The sequence below is a fragment of the Mandrillus leucophaeus genome, unplaced genomic scaffold (assembly GCF_000951045.1).
Source record: "Mandrillus leucophaeus isolate KB7577 unplaced genomic scaffold, Mleu.le_1.0 Scaffold2, whole genome shotgun sequence".
NCBI classification, from domain to species: Eukaryota; Metazoa; Chordata; class Mammalia; order Primates; family Cercopithecidae; genus Mandrillus; species Mandrillus leucophaeus.
In genome coordinates, this window is record NW_012102031.1 from 11,676,180 (window position 1) to 11,699,122 (window position 22,943).

The 22,943-nt window shown below is 43.1% G+C and overlaps 1 protein-coding gene across 3 annotated transcripts in view; it reads right to left on the bottom strand.

The window, feature by feature from the left end:
• SLC5A1 (solute carrier family 5 (sodium/glucose cotransporter), member 1) overlaps positions 1-22,943 on the bottom strand; it is a 72,905-nt gene that overhangs the window by 18,902 nt on the left and 31,060 nt on the right. For all 3 annotated transcript variants that reach the window (XM_011978998.1, XM_011979000.1, XM_011978999.1), the window contains 6 exons: positions 11,179-11,284; positions 9,983-10,063; positions 8,472-8,692; positions 8,096-8,231; positions 7,106-7,213; positions 1,810-1,960 (listed from right to left, as the gene is read on the bottom strand). In XM_011978998.1, the coding sequence (XP_011834388.1) occupies positions 1,810-1,960; positions 7,106-7,213; positions 8,096-8,231; positions 8,472-8,692; positions 9,983-10,063; positions 11,179-11,284 (803 nt within the window). The remainder of the gene's footprint in view (positions 1-1,809; positions 1,961-7,105; positions 7,214-8,095; positions 8,232-8,471; positions 8,693-9,982; positions 10,064-11,178; positions 11,285-22,943) is intronic.

A 22,943-nucleotide genomic window follows, 5' to 3' on the forward strand; every position in this document is an offset into this window, starting at 1 on the left:
AGACCGTGTCTCTGAAAAGAAAGAAAAAGAAAAAAAGACTTACGAATATACCTAACCAAGGAGGTGAAAGACATCTACAAGGAAAACTACAAAACACTGCTGAAAGAAATCACAGATGACACAAATAAATGGAAACACATCCCATGCTCATGGATGGGTAGAACCAATACTGTGAAAATGACCATACTGCCAAAAGCAGTCTACAAATTCAATGTAATTCGCATCAAAATACCACCATCATTCTTCACAGAACTAGAAAAAACAATACATTCTTATGGGACCAAAAAAGAGCCCTCATAGCCAAAGCAAAACTAAGTAAAAAGAACAAATCTGGAGGCATCACATTACCTGACTTCAAACTACACTATAAGGCCAGAGCCACCAAAACAGCATGGTACTGATATAAAAATAGGCACAGAGACCAATGAAACAGAATAGAGAACCCAGAAATAAACCCAAATACTTAGAGCCAACTAATCTTTGACAAACCGAACAAAAATATAAAGTGGGGAAAGGACACCCTATTCAACAAATAGTGCTGGGATAATTGGCAAGCCACATGCAGGAGAATAAAACTGTATATTCATCTCTCACCTTATACAGAAATCAACTCGAGATAATTCAAGGACTTAAGTCTAAGACCTGAAACTATAAAAATTCTAGAAGATAATGTCAGAAAAAACCCTCCTAGGCATTGGTTTAGGCAAAGACTTCATGACCAAGAACCCAAAGACAAATGCAACAAAAACAAAGATAAATAGGTGGGACTTAACTAAAGAGCTTCTGCACAGCAAAAGGAACAGTCAGCAAAGTAAACAGACAACCCACAGAGTGGAAGAAAATCTTCACAATCTATACTTCCAACAGAGGACTAATATCTAGAATCTACAAAAGAATTCACACAAATTAGCAAGGAAAAAATAATCACCTTACTCCTTCAAGAATGACTGTAATTTAAAAATCAAAAAATAATAGATGTTGGTGTGGATGTGGTGAAAAGACCACTTTTACACTGTTGGTGGGAATGTAAACTAATACAACCACTATGGAAAACAGTACGGACATTCCTTAAAGAACTGAAAGTAGAACTACTATTTGATCCAGCAATCCCACTACTGGGTATCTACCCAGAGGAAAAGAAGGTATTATAGACAAAAGATGCTTGCACATGCATGTTTATAGCAGCACAATTCACAATTGCAAAAATATGGAACCAGCCCAAATGCCCATCAATCAACAAGTGGATAAAGAAATTATGGTGTATATATACATATGATGGAATACTACTCAGTCATAAAAAGGAGCGAATTAATGGCATTCACAGCAACCTGGATGAAACTGAAGACTTATTCTAAGTGAGGCAACTCAGGAATGGAAAACCAAGCATCATATGTTCTCACTTATAAGTGGGAGCTAAGCTATGAGATGCAAAGGCATAAGAATGATATAATGGACTTTGGGGACTCAGGAAAAGGGTGGGAAGGGGGTGAGGGATAAAAGATTACAAATTGGGTTCAGTGTATAATGCTCGAGTAATGGGTGCACCAAAATCTCACAAATCACCACTGAAGAACTTATTACTCCTGTAACCAAATACCAGCTGTTTCCCAAACATGAATGGAAATAAAAAAATTAAAAAGAATAAAAGAATAAATAAAGTTAAATGCCACCAAACGGCAAATATAACCAGCCACAGAAATTATTCCCATTCTACCCAGGTATCTGCCAACCTTCCCTAGCTTGAGGTGTAACACAGATGGAATCTCTCCGATCATCAAGCTTTTGTGGCATGGGGGAAGCCACACTTACCTTCCGGCAATCATGAGCTCTTTCTCAGATGCTCCCTTGCGGACCTTGGTGTAGATGTCCATGGTGAAGAGGGTGCTGGCGCTGTTGAAGATGGAGGTCAGGGAGCTCATGAGGGAGGCCAGCATGACTGACAGCATCAGGCCTCGCAGTCCTGGAAGAGAAAGAGTTTTGAGTGGCACATACAGCACCTTCAGCTCTTTCGTACTTGGAAAACATATGAGGACTCAAGGTTTGCTTGCCTTCTGAAACCATGCCATGTTATCCAATTTATCTCCCCAAAAAGACTAGAAGCTTTAAAAAGTGGTCTATGGCTTTAAATTTATTAGCCCATTATAAGCCCACAGCAGCCACAGAGAGCCGGAGACACAACATACTTGAGGTAAATACTTTGCAACTGGACGATGATGATGATGGTGGTGATGGTGAAGGTGATGGGGTGTGTGTGTGTGAGAGTGAGTGTATGTGTGTTTCCATCTGAGGGGATTTTTATAAAGTCTCTCACCCGAAATATTTATGATATAATAGAGATTTAAACTATGATTCAAAAGATCAGGCTCTCAAGAAAGTAAGACATCCACAGATTGGGAGAAAAGACGTGCAAATCATATATCTGATAAGAGTCTAGTATATAGAACATATAAAATTCAATAATAAAATTACAAATAACCCAATTTAAAATGCCAAAGGATCTGAATACACACTTCTCCAAAGCTATACAAATAGCTAATAATGACATGAAAATATGCTTAACATCAGGGGAATTCAAATCAAAGCCATAGTGGGTTAATACTTTGTACCCACTAGTATACCTATAATAATAAATTTTATAAAACAGAAATAACAAGTGTGAGTGGAGATGTAGAGAAATGGGGACCTTCATATATTGCTGGCAGGAATGTAAAATGGTACAGCCATGGCAGAAAATAGTCTGGGTCAGTCAGTTCTTCAAATGGTTAAGCATTCAGCTACCATATTACCCACCAATTCCATTCCTAGATGGAATTTCATTTCTCTCTACCCAAGAGAAATGAAAACATATGTCCACTTACAAACTCATACATTAATGTTTGTAATATTATTACTTATAATACCCAAAAAGGAGGAGCAACACAGATGTCCACCAAATGATAAGTGGATAAACAAAATACATGAACAGTTGACAAATGGGTAAACGTGATGGAATAGTATTCATCAATAAAAAGGAATGACATAAAAATACATGCTATGACACAGATGAACTTTGCCAACATTATGTTAAATAAAAGAAGCAAGTCACCAAAAAACACATATTATATTATTCTATTTGTATGAAATATCCAGAATAGGCAAATCTAGGAATACAGAAAGTGTATTAGTAGTTGCCAAGGACTGGGAGGTTGGGGTGAAATAGGGAGAGACTGCTCATTTCATTAACAGGTATAGGATTTCTTTATGGCGTGACAAAAATTTTCTAAAATTTATTTCAGCAATGCTTGCACAACTCTGTGAATATACTTAAAAAGCCACTGAATTGTACATCTTAAATGAGGGAATTGTAGGGTAGGTGAATTTAAGCTCAATTAAGTGTTTTTGTTTTTGTTTTTGTTTTAAGACAAGGCTGTATTTCTAACTCTGATCCTAAGCAAGTTACATCAAGCTCTAGGCCTCATTTCTGACGTGTTAAACAGGGATACCTTCCCAAATCAGAATACGGAATTCTTGTTATTAAAGTTTTCCCAATTATGGCAAGCCTGGTTGGCTATAATCTCTACTATTCTTCCCATACCAAGGAGTGCAAAGGGGGCACCTGCTGGGGCTAGAAGGCCAGGCCAAGCTGAGGACCCACTAACAAGAGTTTTACAGTCTCAGGAGTAAAAGTAACCTTAGGATCACCTAGACCTATCATCCATCTGATACATGAATCCCTTCCACAACACTTCCGCTGCCCAACTCTACAGCAACAGGAAATCTCCTACCCTACAGGGAACCTGCCCTCAGACAGTTCTGAGTAGGCTGAAATCTACCTCTCTGTAGCATCAAATGTAGTCCTCATGGTACCCAACAGAACAGGACTTACCCCTTATCCATTTTGCCATCTTTCACATATTCAAAGACAACTCATGTTCCCTTCAACTCTCTCTTCTCTATATTCATATCTAACTGCATTTAGGAGACTCACATGTTTAGAACTTCACTTACACCTCTGTTAAACTTCAGCTTGTTAGATCTGAGTCAGCATTCGTGCCTCTTGAGATCTTTTTGGAATATGATTCTGTCATTCCTCTAGGTTTTATATCTTTTAATAATTTATGGTCTCACTTACAGCCTTGCAAGATGAAGTATAAATGCTGCCTATTCTAATTATTTGGTCATTTGTTTGGAGGTTTTTTTAAATGGCTCTTTCTGAGTTTGTGTAGTGTAGATCACAAACTATCAGAGATACAGAAGTTATAAAGATCATCAAGTCCAATTATCTCATTTTTCAGTTGATAAAGGTCTATTTCAAGGAGTTAGTAGGAAGGGCTTTCAGCCCTAGCTCGGCCATTTGTTCAGGGTTACTTTGCATTGAAATTGGTAAGCTGGGATAGAACTTTCCACTCTGTATGACACTCTTATCAGACTCCATTCATTTATTTACTTAACAAATATTTGCTGAACATAATTTTACAGTGGTCCAGGCAAAAGATAATGGTCTACCAGACTAGGGTTACAGAAGAAAAAATAGAGAGATGTATATTAGGAGACAAAATAGACACAAGCTGATGTGGATTGGTGGGAGGATCACCTACTTGCTGAGTGGAGGAGGCTCAATCTGCAAATGGAATGAAAAGGAGCAGCCAGAGAGGATAGGGAAAATTTAAAAAGACAAACAGGGGAATACAGTATGATGGAATTCAAGAGAAAAGAACAGCTCAAGAAGGATGAGTGATCGATAATGCTGAATGCCACTGAGGGGTCCAATAAGGTGAGAAATGGAAAATATCTATTTAGTCTAGCACAGGGAGGTCATTAAAGAATACAGTAGGCTGGGTGTGGTGACTCACACCTGTAAATCCGAGCACTTTGGGAGGCTGAGGCAAGTAGATCACCTGAGGTCAGGAGTTTGAGACCAGCCTGGCCAACATGGTGAAACCCCTTCTCTACTAAAAATACAAAAAAAATTAGCTGGGCGTGGTGGCAGGTGCCTGTAATCCCAGCTACTCCAGAGGCCAAGGCAGGAGAATTGCTTGAACCCGGGAGGCGGAAGTTGTAGTGAACCGAGATCACGCCATTGCACTCCAGCATGGGTGATAAGAGCAAGACTCCATCTCAAAAAAAAAAGGAATGCAGTATTTACTGAAGCCAGATTACAGCCACGAGGAAGGACTGGCAACGGCACAGGGAAGTACAGCATTTTGTTCTGCATGCCACACATCTTTCTGTTGTGCACAGTACACTCCCGCATAATGTTTAGAGCTCCAGTCCTCACTAGGAGGGTCTGCCCACCTAAAGGAATAATATAAACACTCCACAGAGGCCAGTGCAATCCATGCCAGAGCTTTAGAAGAGTCACTATGACTCCTGCTAATTGTAACCTTAATGAATAAGCAGCCCAGCTCAGTAGACTAGTTAACTACTACTCCCATTTTTATATAATTGAAATGCAAGTGGTTTGCCCAAAGTCATGCATGAAGTTTGTAGTTTTTTAATTTTTTAAAAGACTCTCCCGAATTCCTCTATTCCAGCCTTGAGCAGCGTTAAGCAGGCCAAATGCCAGACACCACGTTCCTGCCTGGCCCTGGAAAACTCACGTCCCCTCTGTTGGCTTCCGTTTCCCCCACTGTAAAATGAAGGGATTTGACTAGTCTCTAAGTTTCTTTTCAGTAATACAATTTTATAGGTTTATCTTAAATTTTTCTGAGTAATAACTTTGAAGTTTTGTGCTCCTGAAACCCCCTAACCTAACCCCCTAGCCAGATTTGTATCCCTTGAGCCAGAATTAGGAGATTTTTCTGAAACATGACTATAATCCCACAGGTCAACTACAAAACTCTAGCTATTTGGGAGTCACAGCTAAGTACTCACTCAATCTCCTAGGGAAACAGATTCTCTATGGTGACAAGCCGCCTTGAATCCCATCCATCTACTGCCTCAGACCCCCTCATCCTAGAGCTGAAATCTTGCCTCTTTCCCCATGTGTTTCCTTGGAAGAGCATAAAAGTCAATTCATTCTCCAGGTAAAACCCCTTGGACCTAGTTCAAGCCTTCATGTTAACATCTGTTGGAGGGCTTTTTAAAAATATTTTTTAATTGGCAAGTAAAAGTTGTATATATTGAGGGTGTACAATATGATGTCTTGAAATATCTGTACATTAGCTCAATTGAGCTAATCAGCATATATATGCATTACCTTACATATTTATCATTTTTTGTGGTGAGAACAGTTAAAATCTACTCTTGGCAATTTTCAAGTGTATAATACATTGTTATTAACTGTAGTCACTATGTTGTACAATAAATCTCTTGAACTTATTCCTCTTAACTGAAATTTTGTAACCATTGACCAACATCTTCCCAGATCCCCACCCTAACCCCTAGTAACCACCATTCTACTCTCTGCTTCTACAAATTTGACTTTTTAAGGCTCTACATATAAGTGAGAATATGTGGCATTTGTTTGAGTCTAAATTATTTCACTAAACATAATGTTCTCCAGGTTCATTTACGTTGTCATAAATGACATAATTTTCTTCTTTTTGAGGCTGAATAGTATCTCATTGTGTATATATACTGTATGTTACATCTTTATCCATTCATCCATTCATTCATTGATAGGCACTTATGTTGATTCCCCATCTTGACTATTGTGAACAATGCTACAGTGAACACGGGAGAGCAGATATTTCTTCAAAACACTGATTTCATTTCCTTTGGCTATATGCCCAGTCATGGGATTGCTAGATCATATGGTAGTTCTATTTTTAATTTTTTGAGGGACTACCATCCAGTTTTCCATAAAGAGTGTGCTAATTTACATCCACTGTTGGAGAGCTTTGAAAGACCTTCTATATGAGTATGGAAAAGTCATGTTTTTCTCTAACAAGTGTTCAGATCATCTCCTTTCCAAGCCTGACTGATGGGCAAGTCCCAGAACTCATAGAACCCAACCAAGTCATATGTCTCCTTCCCACTGAGAAAGGACATGTCCAAAAACTGAGGACACCCACAATGGTGCTTTCCTTCGTAATCCCCCGACTAAGAAATGTCTTTGCCCAGAAGGTCCACAGAAATCTAGGTGGTGCCTAAATCCAACCAGCCTCCCAAGAAAGACTCTCACCATTGGGCATGAGCTCCACCACTAAGGTTGGATAGGCGATGTTGGTACAGCCAACCTTGGTACCGCAATATTTCTCACATTCTGAGGGGACGACACAGGCAATTTTGTCTGGGAAGAGATGAAGAGCCATGTCAGCAAGCAGACATTGGGGAAATATTTCCAAAATTCACCTTCTTAAAACAAGGTTTCAAACAGGATATTCCTTTCCAAGGCCCTGAAGTGGTTCCGTGGGAGTGCAGCTCTCCACAGAGCCCTTTGGTGCCTGCCCCGCCCTGCTGGCCCTGACACATTGATGAGCTCTGACTAAGGAAGAAAGACAATTTCTAGGAAAAGGAGGAAAGGAATCAAAGAACCGTTCAGGGTGGGAGGGAGGGAGCAAGAGACTGAGCAACAGTTGAGCAAATATTATTAGGGAGAAGTGACCTGGAGGCATGTCATAACTTTAGGAGATTTGAAACAAAAAAAAAGGAGAAAATAGTTGTCAATGTAAGAGACCAGGAAAGACAATTCCAAAAGTTCCCTCAAGTTGCTCACTGTCTAGCACAGAAACAATAATGCTTGGATATGACCATAACATATTAGAGGGCCAGGCATGGTGGCTCATGCCTATCATCCCAGCACTTTGGAAGGCCAAGGCAGGAGAATCACTTGAGGCCAGGAGTTCGAGACCAGCCTGAGCAACATAACAAATTCCCATCGCTACAAAAAAAAAAAAAAAAAATTAAAAATGAGGCAGGCATGGTGGTACATACCTGTAGTCACAGCTGCTCAGGAGGCTGAAGCAGGAATGTCACTTGAGCCCAGGAGTTACAGTTGGAGACTGCAGTGAGCTATGATCACACCACTGCACTCCAGCCTGGGTGACAGAGTGAAACCTGGCCTCAAAAAAAAAAAAGAAAAAAAAAAGGAAGCTGGAAGCTATAGAGCTTTAGAAGTGACTTGGAGACAGAAAAAGGGAGAGTGGCCTGTGGGTCCAGCAGAAGTTATTACCTGTGTACAGAATGCGGCTGATCATTCCTGGCATCACCATAATGAACATGGGCAGCAGCTTTAGGTACCCACACAGGGTGCAGCCGGCCTTCACGTGAGACATATTCTTGGCTGAGAGGCAGCGCTGCACAATGACCTGCCAGAAAAAGCCCAGTAAGGGAGGTATGCAGACCAGAGACCCTGTGACACCCTTGTACTTCCCAGCTTCGCCATCCTGGGTCCTTGACTTGGCACTCCTGTATCACTGGGGCATGGCAACTCACAAACCACCTGAGCTCTCCCCTCTCTGTCCCAACCCTACAAACCACAGACAGACAGAAGTTCCTGTAGCGCCCTGGGGAAGACTCTGTCCGTCCCGCACATCCAGCTTGGGTACCTGATCTGTGCACCAGTACCACAGGGCAAGGATGGACATCCCAAAGATGAGCCCAGGCCATGGGAGGTCTCCCGTGAGGGGATCTCGGAAGATGTGGAATGAGTCGGCCCTTGGAGTGTAGCATTTTTCCTCAAAGGTGCTGTTGCCATCAGAAACCATGGCTGGAATGGCTTTCATGTACTTTTCCATGAAGGCATCATAGCCTCCCACTTCATGAAAAGCTGGAAAATATTGGTACAGAAATGAACATTCTGAAACCTTCAGCTCTTCATAGCAGCTTCTTTCCATAGATGCCTGAGAAACTGAGAGGACCCAATCCACGGACAGAGCCCTTACTGAGTGGCCTTGGGCAAGTCACCTTCCCATTCTGGGCCTCAGCTTTCTCATCCATAGAATGAGATTAGTAGCCCTGCCTAGCCCCCTCGGGGGCTATTATGGGGACCAAAGCAATAACTTGTAAAAGTGCTCCAACTGTAAACCTCTTTATAAAAGGGAAGGGACTTTCATTAATCAAAGAAAGACCTTGGTTTGGGACCACATACAAAGACTCTGTTTTTTTCCCTCACCCTCTGCTGTCAGTCATGGCCTTTGGAGCCCTGGACTCAGACACAGAGACACACAGACCGAGACACACAGTGGCCTTTGGGACCTCGGACCCACACCTACCACCCCTGGACCCAGCAGTGTGGTGGGATGGACAGGGAATGGGTGAGAAATCAGGAACCTGCCACCTCTCAATTGTGTGTCTTTGAATAAGTCATTCCACTGCCTGCCTTGCTAACACCCAGGGCCTGTTGGGGAAAACCAAATGAAAGTCCTTAGAAAACAGAAGAGAGAAGAGCAAATACGAGTCTTTGCAGGATACAAAGTTGGCCTTGAGCACCTAGAAATAAAATGTACTTTCTATCCTCCCATAATAAGTACCCTTACCTAGGTTCTCTAGTCTTGTCTTTAAGATTTCATAGACGAGTTAAAAAAAAAAAAAAAAAAGAAAGAAAAAATTAATTGGAGGGCCAACACTGAGGAGCCAAGTTTTTAATTTTGCCAAATAAGGGCATTAAAAGGAACATTATCACCCACTATCAACAATTCATAAAAGGACATTTGACATCAAAATGTAGATAAGATACAGCCTAAGATTGAAGACACAACATTTGAATAGATTTAGCTTGATGGATATTTAGCCTTATCCTTTTTTTGTCCAGTTTCTCTGAAAACAGAACACCATGTTATCACAGGCTCATAGCACAGCCACTAGCCCAGACTGGTGAAAGAGGGCAGCAGAAAACCCAGGACCAGACCCAACCTCAGTCTTCCAGAGATGAGGAAACTGACCCTGCATACTCACTATGACAGCCCATCTGGGCTGGACCCTCCCTTTGGAAGGGCAGAGCACTCCTCAGCTCACTCTGCCTAGTCTGGCAACAGGTAGAGAAGCTGGACTTGCCTTTCAATTCCTGAGGCCCTCTACCTCTGCTCCCACCTCCTCAGCCTGCCCTGGCCCCACTTACCAAACCCAGTCAGGATTAAAGACCCCACCAGCATGATCACCGTCTGCAAGGTGTCCGTGTAAATCACTGCCGCCAGGCCCCCTAAGCAGGCAAGAAGACAACACATCTGACCTCGTGTGGAGGGCAACCTGTCTACCTGCTTCCTTCCCCACTTTCCACCCTCTACTTCCTGCTGGCATTCTGAGAACACCCCTGCAGTCGTCCGTCTGCCTTTCCTTCCTTCACCCTCTCATCCTGTTACAGTATTCTGCTACTCAGCATGTTCCCACAACTCCACCTGTCATAGAAGTAGCGAATGCTTCTCCCTACTTAAGAGGAAAGAGTCTGGTGTGACCCTTTTGAGCCAGAAGATGGCTCAAAGGAGATGGCTCCTCTGTGGTAAGAGGAAGCATCTTCCACACACAAGGCAAGGAGGAGCAAAGAGCTAGCTGTGGAGATGGTGGGACATCACCAAATTGGCACACTTCAAAGGGCCACTTCTATGTCTACTTTTTTATTAGTCCCCAAAGCTGTGGGGCTCCAGTCAAGCAGCAAGTCTAAAGCTGATCCTTCCCACCCCCGCCAAGGAGGCAGAGTGACCCCCCTGCAAAGGAGCCCGATTGCTATTCAAGCACCAGCTTCTTGGGTCACCACTTGAGTCTTCCTCTAAAACCTCTGTATGTGAGTCACTTCCTTTCTCCCACCATACAGGGGTTCCCAGTCCCTGACACATCAAATCCAAGGCCTCTGTCTGGCTTTCAGAGCCCCTATACTGTGACCTCATTTGAACTATCAAGCTGTATGGTCCCCCCAAACCCACACAGGATCCTTCAGTGGCCACCCTCCTCCAGCCAAGAGCATCTGCCTGCCCAACCTGCCTCCATTCCCCTTGTACTCACTTATTTTTGCACCTGCCACTGCCCTGATTCTCCCACCTTAGCTAAGTCATCTCTGCAACCCACAGGGCCCAGCTCTGCATGCACTCCTGTGAGAAGCTGCCCTGACTATCCCAGCCAACACCACAGCTTTCTGAGACCACTCGTATAACTTGTAGGGTCTGTGAGTGGGGACTAAGCAAATACCGCAATCCCAAACTGTTACCTGAGTGTATGTCTCCTCCTCAGGAGGAAAAAACACCTCTCCTACTTCCCTTTATCCTTCACTAGTGCCTAATCCTGAACTGGGTTTGAGGTGCTGGTTTATTTGAATGAACTCACCTGTAATTGTGTAAAGGGCAGTAATTGCCAATAAGAGAAAGATGGCCAAATACAGATTCAGGCCTAAGGCCAGATTGATGAATATGGCCCCCGAGAAGATGTCTGCCTGGAAAGAGAGGAGAAGCAGAGTTAGGAGGGAGAGAGGTCAGCTGCCTACAGGGCCTATGGTCTCTCTACTCCTGATTTTCCAAGCAAGCTTTATTCAAGATGATAATAGGTGTTCTATGAGAAAAAGAATTCCATGGTCAAAAAGGTCTGTAAAATGCTAAACAGAGTTAAGGCAGTTTCTTCGCCACACAACTTTTCTGAGCCCTTAATATATGCCATGTATGGTCATCCCCAGGGAGGGAACATGGTACATGACATCTCACAAACTCATTGAACTATGGAACTATTTTTGCCAAGAAACAACTATTAACACTTAGACGTTCCTTGCAAGTCACCTGTAGACTGTTGTTCTGAGCTATTGTCCATCTTTTGCACCTCAGTGTACACAGGTTTATCAGAACTCATTCCCAAAAGCAAGTCTGAGTCCTGGTGAGAAACACCAGCCCCCGCAGGAGTGGGGAGAAACTTAGCAAGTTTGTAATTTTAACTCCCCAACCCAGATGCAGTCCATCTTGACTCAAACACAACCAGAACATCACCAAGCACCTCTTATGTAGCAGCCTTGGTACTTGCTGGTTTTATTTAGATTATTTCATGTAACTTTTGGGAGAACTGCTCCCTCTTCACTCCTGAATTCTTGATGCAGTTCTTCTACTTTCACCATTTCTCCTCCTTCCTGTCTCTTAATGAACCTTCTACCTGGCGGGATGGTGCAGTTGCTCATATAAACCAGCAGAGAGCACCAGGGTCACCCCAAATATAGGTTCATGTCATCTCCAAAACAATATCAGGGAGGGTAGTATTAAGGGATGATCATGGTGAGTCTTTTTTATTTACTGTATTTATTTATTTATTTTGACGGAGTCTTACTCTGTCGCCCAGGCTGGAGTGCAGTGGTGCGATCTCAGCTCACTGCAACCTCTGTCTCCCGGGTTCAAACGATTCTCCTGCCTCAGCCTCCTGAATAGCTGGGATCACAGGTGTGTGCCACCACACCCAGCTAATTTTTGTATTTCTAGTAGAGACAGGCTTTCACCATGTTGGTTAGGCTGGTCTTGAACTCCTGACCTCGTGATCTGTCTGCCTTGCCCAAAGTGCTGGGATTACAGGCAGAGCCACTGCGCCCAGCTGAGTCTTTTGTTTCCAAATCTCCAGGTGTGGAAGAAACTGGACTTCCCCTAGATGGAATGAATGCACAAGCTGTTTCACTGCACAAATCCTAACATTTCACGGCATGCAAACAGCGCCCAGACGGAGCCTTGGGGATGGGCCAGTAGGGTTGGACTCTCACTTCTCACATCTCCTCTTACATCTTGCACCTCCTCTCTAGTCCCATTTCCCAGTCCCCATCGCATTGCTGTTCCTGAGGGCCCTCCAGTGTTTAAGGTTTCCCCCCACACTTGCCTGTCCCTCCTATGAGAATCTCCTATTCCCTCCCTCGGTTAGTTAGCAGAGAGCACATCTAATACCAACTCCATGCTTCTGAGCTAACACGTGAGCCCTGGAGGGTGATTCGACCCCCTCCCCCAAGGTGGGTCTTTTGAGGACCTGATGCCTTAGTTCCCCTCTGCCCAGACCTCCCCTGAAGATTCTCTCATCCAGGGGACCGAATGTCACTGTCTTTCCTGGTGAAGGAGGGGAGGCAGAGCCAGGAGGTGGGAGGAGAGATGGTGAGTTAGAAAGAAACTCCTCTCTCCCTGGAGCTAGCAGTCAGAATAACCAGCATTTTAGCCCCACTGCCGCCACTCTAGGCCTGCAAGCCTTTGGGCAAAACATTTCCCCTCTCTAATTCTCCGTGTCTTCGTGTTTATGCAGGAAGTCCTGGCTCCAGGGGCTTGTGATTCTCAGTGGTTGGAAGTGGAAAAGGTCAGCAGTGAGGAAAGCATTCTCCTCCTGGGTCCTGGACCGCTTCCATTCTGCCTTGCCCTCTGCAGTAGCCCAAGAGGAGGAAGGGTCCCCTGTGGTGCATAAGTCTTGCCAAAGGTGAAATGGCCACTTCTTCCTGACTCTGCACACTGGGCCACTTGAAATTGTAATGAGTATGTATAATGCTGGTTCCTCTCCTCTCATGCCTCTATACAGTCCCATAAAGTTTCTTAAATTCAAGGGGTCCCATTCACTGATTGCAATGAAATTCTGTTAAATGCACACCCTTTTGATTTGGTGGATTAGCTAATAAGTGTAAATAAGCTAGGAAAAGATTACAAAGCTGATACTGCCTTTAAACTGCCCTTGGTTGGTTTATTTTCCAGAGTAGTTAATTTTTAATGCTTTATGACAACACGCCATAGTAGACTGTGATACCCTCATTAATATGTGCCTTGCTGTCATTAGTCACAAAGAAGTAACACGTAAGTTCTAAGATAATGCTATAAAGGACCTCAAAGACTTCTGTAAAGTGTTGGGCTAATGGAAATCTTGTTTTTATAATACTCTATTTCCTTCTAACAGTACAGATAAAGAATTCTAAGGAAAGCTCCCTGGTGAATTGAAGAAACCTAGGACAAATTCTTCCTCACATGAGTCATTCTAGCTTCAGAGAAGAATTCTGCCGTTGGCATGCCAAAGGCCAGGCTGGGAATACCTTAGCTAAGCTCATGTAGGTGACTCCAGCTGAGCAAGGCCACTGCAGTCTGGGTGCTCTGACATTAGTCTTTGGTTCTTCCTAGCTGCCAAACAAACCCACTAGGGTGTTTTGTTTTGTTTTGTTTTGTTTTGTTTTTATATTTTTGTTTTCTTCATGTTCAGAGAGTTTTACAGTTTACCAAGGACTTTTAGGCACATGCATTATTTTGACCCTCAAAACATCGACAAGTAAGGGACCTCCTTTCTGGAATATTTTCTACAGAAAGCAAGGTCTTTTTCTTTTTTTTTTTTTTTTTTTTTTTGAGACAGAGTCTTGCTCTGTCGCCAAGCTGGAGTGCAGCGGTGCAATCTCAACTCACCGCAACCTCCATCTCCCAGGTTCAAGTGATTCCCCTGCCTCAGCCTCCCGAGTAACTGGGACTACCGGTGCGTGCCACCGCGCCTGGCTAATTTTTTTTGTATTTTAGTAGAGACAGGGTTTCACCCTGTTGGCCAGACTGGTCTCAATCTCCTGATCTTGTGATCCACCCACCTCAACCTCCCAAAGTGCTAGGATTATAGGCCTGAGCCACCATGCTCAGCCAGCAAGGTCTTTTTTAACAACAATGAAAAAGTTTTAAATTTACTTTTAAAATAAAATCTCAAATAAAATAATGTATGTGGCGGGGGGAGTTAAAATAAACAACACAGGCCAGGCACAGTGGCTTATGCCTGTAATCCCAGCACTTTGGGAGGCTGAGGCAGGCAGATCCCTTGAGGTCAGGAGTTTGAGACACCAGCCTGGCCAACATGGTAAAACCCCGTCTCTACTAAAAATATAAAAATTAGCCAGGCATGGTGGCGCATGCCTGTAGTCTCAGCTAATAGGGAGGCTGAGGCAGGAGAATTGCTTGAACCTGGGAGGCAGAGGTTGCAGTGAGCCGAGATTGTGCCACTGCACTCCAGCCTGGGTGACAGAGCAAAACTCTGTCTCAAAAATAAATAAAAATAAAAAAATAAAAAATAAACCATAGAAGTTACACACTGAAAAGTAAAAGTAGCCCAAAAGTGACCACTGTCAAGAGATTTTTGTCCACGAGAGGATTTTTAAATGGCTTTCTAAAAATTATATGTCAACAGTATGTTCTGCAGCCCCTAAAATAATAATTATGAAAATTGAAACTAGAAAACGTTTACAATTTGATGGTTGGGGTGGGAAGAAGGCAACAAAATGGTGCGCATATTCTCATTGCAACTTTGTGAAAGAATACACACAATTTGAGCAAGGCCAAAATATGAAAATATTGGTACTGCAGTTCCAGTGGGCATCTCCCACCCCAAGATTTTTAAATGCCAATGTTACATTTTTCCTACAGTTTCAAAAGTGCAGGAAGCAGAAATTTTAAAACAGAATATATTCTTTACCGCTATCTGGGTACCCACACATATGTAGTAAAAATATAGAAACATAGACTACAAGAATCCATACCAAGTGCAAGACAGCATTCACCTTTCAGGAAAGAGGAAAATGAGACCAAGAAAGGGTATAAATAGGTCTTCAACTATATCTGTAATGTTATATTTCTTTTCTACAGATAATAAATTGTTAAGATCTATAAAATCTGAGTGGTGAATATAAGGGCGTTTGCTATATTCTTTCTGCATTCCTGTATGTTTGAAGTATTTCATTAAATTTTTTATTTATAAAAATAGGGGACTGTATAAAGAATACAGAACCACCTTTGATATAAAAGAACTGTCCTGTAATCCTGTGAGACCATTTGTTTCACAGCTTATCCCAGATTGCTCTTTCCCTAAACTAATGTTAGTCCTTAAAAGAGAGTAGGGGGGAGGATGGAGGGAGGGAAAGCAAAGGGAAGGGAGAGAAGGAAAGAGAGTGAAAGGAAGAAGGGGAAACGAAGGGAAAGCAAGAGAGCGAAGGAAGGGGGAGAGAAGGAAGGGAGGGAAGGAAGGAAAGAAAGGGAAGGTAACAGAGGAAGAGAGAGAAAGGGGAGAAGGAGGGAGTGAAGGAAGGAAAGGAGGGAAGGAGGGAGGGACAGAAGGAAGGAAGGAAGGAAGGAGAGAGAGGGGGAAAGGGGAGACGGAAGGGAAAGAAGAAAATGTCTCCAATGCTGTAAGCAAAACCAACTAGAAGTGAAATAAAAAATTACGGTCCTCTAGGTCAAGGATTGGCAAACTTTTTCTGTAAAGGGCCCGGGAGTAAATGTTTTATGCTTTGCATTTACTGTCTCTGTCACACTCTGCCATTAAAGCATAAAAGCAGCCACAGACAACACAAACAATGGTCTTGGCTGGGCTCCAGTAAAACTTTACTTACGAAAATAGATCATGTGTTGGATTTAGCCCAGGGGTGTTGTTCCTATCACTTTGAAAATTTGGCTGAACAATGTCCATGGGACTCATGGGGAATAAAAATACAGACCCCAGTTGGAAAGCATCTGCAAGTAACTGAGTCTCTGATTGGGAGCTTTGGGCATGTTGCTTCACCTTGGCTCTGATGTTTTGAGATCCAGTGATTTTATATGCGTGTGTTTGCTGTCCATTCTGGTCCTAACCAAGATGTATTTGAGCACTCAATAAATCCTGCCTAGCCTCGAGGTTTCAGATGGTGAAGCCCCATTACTCATATTTCTCTTTCCACTTGTGAAAGTGAGCGGCCCTGGGAATGAGCCTTCAAATCTTAAGCAAAAGCCAAAGCTCTTCTTTTCACCCAAGGATCCAAAATGGACAGCAGAATTGCTGTAAACATTTATTGTAGCTGTGATCTGTGATAACAGCCCCAGGAAACACAGACGGGGACGTGAACATTCAGTCATCATGTGTAAGTCATAAAATCTGAGGCTTTATCTCCAGGGATTGTGCACATTTGCATAAGATGCACATGCCAGGAAATTTTACAGAATGGAATGCTTCTCAGAGCTTGATAAGGCAGGTGCTCAAGGGAGCCAATAAAATTCAGGAGCTCATGGAAGGACAATCAGTTCTGAGTCTCGGAGCCCAAAAATATGTGACCAAAAGATGGTAGCCATAGCCAAGGCTCCACATCACAGCTGCCCAGTGGTCTGGGCCATATCTGGGCTCTGCAGCTACAATGCCCTGTACTTTCTCCTCTCTCCCATTAATTACACCCCCACTGGATCCCTACTTCTTCCCAAGCCTTCGTGGCAGGTCCTTGGATGTTTGCTCTCTAAACGGGAATCTCACACCATCCCTCCTCTCTCCTCACCCATCACAAACCATCCGTGCCCTTCCACACACACATACAATTGATGAATCTTGGTTTGTGTGCAATATAAATGCCTTATCACCATATTTTGTTAATGAACAGTTATTTTCTTTTGTCCATGAGCCCTGCATTCCTGTGCGTCTTGAAGTGAGCTTCTAGAAAGTACAGGTGATATCGATGTAATTATTTTTTAAATTCCATGCTCTGTGACCCATGGTGAACCTAAAACCAGCCGAATTTACAAAGACAAAGCCTTGCCTGTCTGCATCCCTCCCTACCCTACCCTCTGTCCAGATGTTCCTCCTTCAGATCCTTCATATACCCAGTGTGCAGCTGATGTTCTTTCCTCACAGTCCTCTCAAATCCTACTGTTGGCAACTCATTTATATTGTGAGGTTCATTTAACTGGCTGTCTTCATTTTTCCCAGGGTCTTGAATGCTAACCTACTCTGTACTGGAAGAATGAAAGACTTAGAAGGTAGGGGGCATATAATGTCAAAAGGTTTAGATTTCAGGGTCACAAATCTGCCTCTCATCCCAGTTCTGCTTCTTTAGCCCCTCACAGTCCCTTCCCCTGTCTGGACCTCAGTTTCCCCATCTGTAAAATGAAAATGCAGGACATAAGACCACATGATCTATCTCATCCCCTCATTCTATGCCTTCATCCCATCCAAGCACAGGGCAGAACTCTGAGGACAGACTTTGGCACTGGAGAGACCCTGGTCCAAGTCCTGGCTTTGCCACATAACAGCTGTGTAATTTGGGGGAAATTACCTAACTTCTCTGAGACTCAGTTTTCTCTCCCATAAAATGGAAAATAAAATAAAAATCCCAGCCAGATGTGGTGGCTCACACCTGTAATCCCAGCACTTTGGGAGGTCAAGGCAAGAGGATCACTTGAGGCAAGAAGTTCAAGACTAACCTGGGTAACATAGTGAGACCCTATCTCTAAAAAAAATAAGTAAAAAATAGCTGGGCATGGTGGCACATGGATGTAGTCTCAGCTGCTCAGGAGGCTGAGGCAGGATGATCACTTCAGCCCATGAGTTTAAGGTTGTACTGACCCATAATCATGCCACTGCACTCCAGCCTGGGCAACAGAGCAATACCCTATCTCAGTAAACAAACAAACAATAGAAATCTCTACCCATGCTGTACTCTTCTGAGAACTGGAGAAGGTGTAAGTAAAACCCCTATTGGAGACTAAATGAAGAGACTGGCACTAAATAGAGGGCAGCTATCAAACTTCTTATGTGTTTGTCAAGGGATCCCTGGTCTTGGGCAATGGATGGAGTAAGTATAATGTTGGTCATGGCCTCCACTAAATCATGATTCAGCCTCCTTCACTTTCTCCTCCTCTCCTTCAGCATTAGTTTTTAATTATAAGATGAAAAGCCTGGGCTTTTCAGTCTTATTTGATTAGAGACCAGTGTGCAGAGCCTGGACTGGGAAATGCTGGGAAGGCTGGAGAAATCAGGCTTTAGCTTCCTGAGGGAGGGCAGTGCGTCTGTCCAAGAAGAGAAAAGGGAATGTGAGCAGGAGGGTGAGGAGGGTAAGGAGCCCCAAAAATCACACACACAGGGAACAGCCCACAACAGATATAATTCAAAAGCCAAATTTAGAAAAAGCAGGCTCCTGGGGGATGGGCTCCATCCAGATCTGAGCTAAAAGAGGCTGTCCCTCGGCTCCCTGGGGGCTCCCAAGTCCAAGAAGGTTTAATCAGTAACTTGAAAAATAGGTGAGGTGATACAGAAGGCAGGGAGAGAGGTTGGGCACCTAATTTATTTATATGACCACCCCTGCCACCCCTGCACCAGCTCTGAGGACAAAGAGTGCTCTTACCATGGCAACTGCAGTCCACAGACTTTCACCTGCTTGAACTGTGGACTTGGAGGACACTTGCCTGGGAGAAGGGGAGGCCCAGCACCCTTCTCTACGTGCACAGTAGACAGGTACCACCCTCCTGCTCATTGCAGTCTGACCTCCTCACCCTCCTGCTCACATTACCTTTTATTATTCTTAGATGGATGCACTGCCCTTCCTCAGGAAGCCAAAGCCCTATTTCTCTAGCCTTCCCAGCATTTCCCAGTCCAGGCTCTGCACATGGGTCTCTAATCAAATAAAATGGGAAAGCCCAGGCTTTTCATCTTACAACTAAAAACCAACCTGGGGGCCGGGCGCAGTGGCTCACACCTGTAATCCCAGTGCTTTGGGAGGCCGAAGTGGGTGGATCATCTGAGGTCAGGGGTTCGAGACCAGCCTGGCCACCATGGTGAAACCCCATCTCTACTTAAAAAAATACAAAAATTAGCAGGGCATGGTGTTGCGTGCCTGTAATTCCAGCTACTCAGGAGGCTGAGGCAGGAGAATCACTTGAACCCAGGAGGTGGAGGTTACAGTGAGCCGAGATCGTGCCACAGCACTCCAGCCTGGGCAACGAGAGTGAAACTACATCTAAAAAACAAAAACAAAAACACCAACCCTGAAGCAGAGAAGGATAAAGTAAATGAGGCTGAATCATGACGTTAGTGGAGAAAGCACAAAGGCATGGGGGTCAAGGGCAGAAGCAGTGTGAGTCAGGAAGCTACACAAGGAGGCAGCACTATTCCTAGGTGTTGGCCCCAACTCCAAGACAAAACCTTAACAGCATTATCAGCAAGAGCATGTTTTCACCAAGTTCAGTAAAAACTTATGTGTAAGACCACTCAGGGGGAAAACAATCATTTTTTCAAAAAATGGTGCTGAGAGAACTGGATATCCACATGCAAAAGAATGAAGTTGGGCATAGTAGCACATGGCCATACCATACACATAAATTAACTTGCAATGAATCAAAGTCCTAAATATAGGCACTAAAACTATGAAACTCTAAGGAGAAAACAAGGGGGTACATTTTCCTGACCTTGGATTTGGCAATGGATTCTTAGAAATGACACCAAAGGCATAAGCAACAAGAGATAAAATAGATAAATTGAACTTCACCAAGACTTAAAACCTTTGTGCATCAGAGGACATAATCAAGAAAGTGAAAAAACAACCCACAGGATGGGAAAAAAAATTTTTGCAAGTCATATATCTGATGAGGGTCTAGCATGCAGAATATATAAAGAACTTTCACAACTGAACAACAAATAGACATGTAACCCAATAAAAAAAGTTTATTCATGTAGGCTAGGACAGGAAGGTAATAATGTAAAAGGGAAAAATAACTGTAGTAGGCTGAAGACTTATATATGTATATTTCCTTTAAAGAAAGAACCAAATGCAATGTGATCTAGACTTTGTTCAGATCCTGGTTCAAACAAACAAACTGTAAGAAAACATTTTTCAGATGATTAGGAAGATCTTCATATGGGCCAGGTATTAAACTACCTAAATTAAGAAATTACTGTAAATTTTGTTAGATATGATAATAGCACAATGGTTGTATTTTTAAAAGTCAAAGGTACATTCTGAAGAATTTACGGTGAAATCACGTGGTATCTGAGATTTGATTTAAAATACTGCTGAGCACCACTCACAGTAGTGAAGACATGAAATCAACCTACATGCCCATCAGTGGTGGACTGAATAAAGAAAATGTGGCACATACACACCATAATACTATGCAGCCATAAAAAAGAATGAGATTACTTCCTTTGCAGCAACATGGATGGAGCTGGAGGCCATTATCCTAATAGAATTAATGCAGGAACAGAAAACCAAATACTGCATGTTCTTACTTATAAGTGAGACCCAAACACTGAGTACACATGGACACAAAGAAGGGAACAATAGACACTGGGGCTTATTGAGGGCGGAGGATGGGAGAAGGGTGAGGAACAAAACACTATCGGGTATTATGCTAATGACCTGGGTGACAAAATAATCTATACACCAAACTCCCGTGACATGCAATTTAATCATATAACAAACCTGTACATGTACCCCTGATCCTAAAATAAAAGTTGGAAAAAATAAAATAAAACAAAATACTACTGGGAAAAAAATTTGAAGAGGATAGATGAACCAAAAATGGCAAAATGTTGATAATTGTTAAAGCTAAGTGATCAGTGTTAGGTCCATGAGTGCTTGTTATCCTATTCTATCTTTGCTGACGTATGTTTGAAATTTTCCATGATAAAAAAAAATTGCAAATGTTATTTAATGTTGCTGTTGTCTCAACTTTAAGTAATCAGGAAAATAGAAACACTAGCAACTTATCTTCAGAACCCTACCTAGCTAGAGTAGATGGCTCAACTCAGATCCAACCCAACTCACATCTCAGCCAGGGCAGATCTTTTGCAAGATACTGAGATTGGACCAATCTCGCCTTTGGGTGCAGGATAGGGGGGAACAACAAGAGGGAGAAAAATTGATCATAGGCAACGAGACAACCCTTTTGATAGAGCAATGAGCACTTTGCAACTGCTGGCTAAGGGGAAAAGCTGGAGCTACTCCCTATGTGATCTCAGAAAACACCACCTTTCTCTCCGCCCTGCTGCAACCCAGAGAGCTGCTTGCAGAGAGTGCTGAAGGCTCTCAACCATGTTCATGATCATTATGTCTTTATTTATTTATTTATTTATTTATTTAGAGACAAGATTTCACTATGTCACCCAGGCTGGAGTGCCGTGGTGCGATCATAGCTCACAACCTTGAATTCCTGGGATCAAGTGATCTTCCCGCCTCAGCCTCCTGAGTAACTGTGACAACAAGTGCACACCACCATTCCTCGCTAATATTTTTTATTTTTTGTAGATACAGGGTCTCGCCATGTTGCCCAGGCTGATCTTAAACTCCTGGCCTCACACAGTCGTCATGCTTCAGCCTCCCAAAGTGCTGGGATTACAGGCATGAGCCACTGCACCCAGCCTCGTTACCATTATATCTTACATTTCAAGAACACTTTGTGCTTTCAAATAAATTCACTGGATGCTCACCAACACCCAGTGATCCAGGCAAGGCGGAAATTATTATCCCCATCTTACTCATAAAGAAGCTAAGCTCTAAAGAGCTTTTATGACATTTGCCCCAGGTCACCCGCTAGTGTGGGCAGGGGAACAGACTAGGAGCCAGTTTCTTCAATTATTCTCCAAGGTAGTTTTCTTACCAAAGTCCTATTTTCTTTCTCTTATTCCTTATCATTTACATTTTCTTTTCTTTTTCTTTTTATACCATTGCTTTCACCTTTATCAGACTGACAGTCACCTTGGGGACAAAAAAAAAATGCACACTGAAATCTATAAGCAAATTTTTCTCTTCCTTCCATCTTCTGGGCTGTCAGAAAGATATCTCAGAAGTTTAGTGGTTTCCTGGTTGTTTTGTGTGTTTTTTGTTGTTGCTTTGTTTTGTTTTGCAATCAAGAGGAATTGACCTGAACACTTTCAAGGAAGAAAAAGTGAAGTAAAGAAGGAACACAAGGTCGGGCACAGTGGCTCATGCCTATAATCCCGACACTTTAGGTGGCTGAAGCAGAAGGATTGCTTGAGTCCAGGAGTTTGAGACCAGCCTGGGAAACATAGTGAGGCCCTATCTCTACAAGAGAATTTTTTAATTAGCTGGGCATGGTGGAACACACCTGTAGCCCCAGCTACACAAGAGGCTGAGGTGGAAGGATCGCTTGAGCCCAGGAGGTAGAGGCTGCACTGAGCTATGATCATGCCACACACTCCAGTCTGGCAATCTGGGTAATACAGCAAGACCCTGTCTCAAGAAAAGGAAGAAGAAAGTAGAAGGAAGAAGAAAAAAGAAGGAAGAAGGAAAAGGAAGGAAAGAGGAGGAGGAGAAACATAATGTTTGCTCCAGTAGGTCAGCCAAGAACTCTGCCCAGCTTTCAAAGGTACCCCAGTGGCCCTCCAATCCT